Source organism: Condylura cristata, unplaced genomic scaffold (assembly GCF_000260355.1).
Source record: "Condylura cristata isolate star-nosed mole 26May11 unplaced genomic scaffold, ConCri1.0 scaffold00060, whole genome shotgun sequence".
Classification (NCBI taxonomy): domain Eukaryota; kingdom Metazoa; phylum Chordata; class Mammalia; order Eulipotyphla; family Talpidae; genus Condylura; species Condylura cristata.
The window spans coordinates 902,754-904,860 of NW_004567161.1; the positions used below are offsets into that span (position 1 = coordinate 902,754).

Below are 2,107 nucleotides of genomic sequence, written 5' to 3' on the forward strand. Positions count from 1 at the left end.
GATGACGGTGGTGGTGATGGTAGTGATGGTGATGATGGTGGTGATGGTGGTGGTGGTGGTGGTGGTGATGGTGATGATGGTGATGATGGTGGTGATGATGGTGTTGGTGATGATGGTGGTGGTGATGGTAATAGAGGTGGTGATGATACAATGATGACAGCTATCCAGGGAGAGCCCCCAGCAAACCTGGTCTTCTCGACACCCTGGAATGGAACTGGTTGTTCAGTGAGTGTGGAGTGTTGTGGAACAGGCTGGCGACTCCCTGTAGGACAGGAGAGTAGCTATTTCAGACTTTGCAGAGTGACTTCTGCTTATTGTAGTGAACACAGCCATGGGTGATCTGCGGGCCAGGGAGCTGGCTGTGTTCCAATAAAACTTTATTTGCAAAATTAGACTGTGGGCTGGCTTTGGCCAGTGGGCCATAGTTTACAGATCCCTGTCTTACAGGTTAAGATGTTTGGAGCCGGCCTGCGGGGATTCATATTCTGACTGCCCATTGCTGACTGTGGGCAAGATAACTTTGTGTCTCCCTGTTCTCTCTGGAGTCGGGGGGCAGGCCCTTTCTTGTCTCTGCGGCTCTGGTGCGGGCTGTCAACCCCTAGTGTCCCTGGCTTGCAGCCGCACCCCTCCACTCTGTCTCTGCTCTCACCTTCCCAGGTGTACGTCTGTGTCCAAATTTTATTTTCTTATAAAAAGGCACCAGTCACTGGGTTAATGTCCACCCTAACTCTGTGGCCCCTTCTGAACTTGCAAAGACCCTATCGCCAAATGGGGTCACAGTCACAGGGGCTGGGGTGAGGATGGGAACATCTGTTCTGCTGGGCCGCGGGGGCAAGGCATTGACCCGCAGGGCCTCAGGTCATGCCTCGGCTCGGAGGGCTTGAACCAGCCCCTGTTGGTGGTTTGTCATCGTCAGCCCTTGTGCAGCTCAGGGGACCCCAGCTGGGCCCCTCTCCCTGCCTGTGGCCGGTTTGCCCTTAACGGTGCCCACCCAGGCATGGCTACGCCCGCTGGCAGGACATCCAGAATGACCCGAGGTACGTGATCCTCAATGAGCCCTTTAAATCTGAGGCTCACAAAGGCAACTACCTGGAGATGAAGAACAAGTTCCTGGCTCGCAGGTTCAAGGTCAGTCGCAGATTCAAGGTCAGCTCTTGGCAGGCCAGAGGCTGCGGTGGGGTGGCGAGAAAGTCGGAGGAGGGAGGGGCAGCCCCTCCCGGTGAGTGATGGACCTATGGAAGGGGGCCGGTCCATCAGCTGCGGCTGGGCCCTTGTTCTGGCCAGGCCCCCGCCATGTCCTTGCCTCGGGGTGACGGGTGCAGAGAGCCGGCCTGGTGGGCCGTGAGGGGAGCCAAGATGAGAGTGGGTGGCCGACAGGTGGCAGCGTGGCTTCCCTGCCTCGCCGCTGAGGTGCCCGGGAGGCCCACACGCAGTGTCGCCTACAGCTGCTGGAGCAGGCGCTGGTCATCGAGGAGCAGCTCCGGAGGGCGGCGTACCTCAACATGACCCAGGACCCTAACCACCCTGCCATGGCCCTCAATGCCCGCCTGGCCGAGGTGGAGTGCCTGGCTGAGAGCCACCAGCACCTGTCCAGGGAGTCCCTGGCCGGGAACAAGCCGGCCAATGCTGTCCTGCACAAGGGTGCGTGAGCCCTTGCGTGTCTCCTCGGCCCTGCCTCCCCCCTCCCCCGCTCCCCTGACCCCCTCCGCCCAGCCTGCCTCCCCCTGCCCCTGCCCGGCACAGCCTCAGCCGCAGGGTGGCGCCCCTGGTCAGGATGGGATGGTGGGTGTCCAGTTCCCCTCTTACTGTGGGGACAGAGGCTTTTCCTTCTGAGGAGGTGGTTATTGCTTACGATTCTTGGGGTTCTCACCTCTGACCTGTATCCCCCAATCTTCAGGAAGGCCCCTTCTAAACGGAGGGGGTGAGCCAAGGTGGGGGTGCAGGTGGGTCCCCAGGTTCCCTGGCCCTTCCTGTGTCCGCCCTGTGGCCCTGCAGGGAGGAGCTTCGAGGAGCCCCGCCCCGTCCCCACGTGGGCCAAAGTCCAGGCGCCCATCTCTGCAGCCCTGTGGGCTCAGGGAGCTGCCTTTGGGAACTCGCACCCACAATC

General features: G+C 60.6%; 1 protein-coding gene across 1 annotated transcript in view; it reads left to right on the forward strand.

Moving 5' to 3' along the window:
- LOC101620437 (chromodomain-helicase-DNA-binding protein 5-like) overlaps nucleotides 1-1,649 on the forward strand; it is a 15,757-nt gene extending 14,108 nt beyond the window's left edge. Inside the window, exons 19-20 of the mRNA XM_004695349.2 lie at nucleotides 996-1,128; nucleotides 1,446-1,649. Coding sequence (XP_004695406.2) covers nucleotides 996-1,128; nucleotides 1,446-1,649 — 337 coding nt within the window. The remainder of the gene's footprint in view (nucleotides 1-995; nucleotides 1,129-1,445) is intronic.
- The last annotated feature ends 458 nt before the right edge of the window (nucleotides 1,650-2,107 follow it).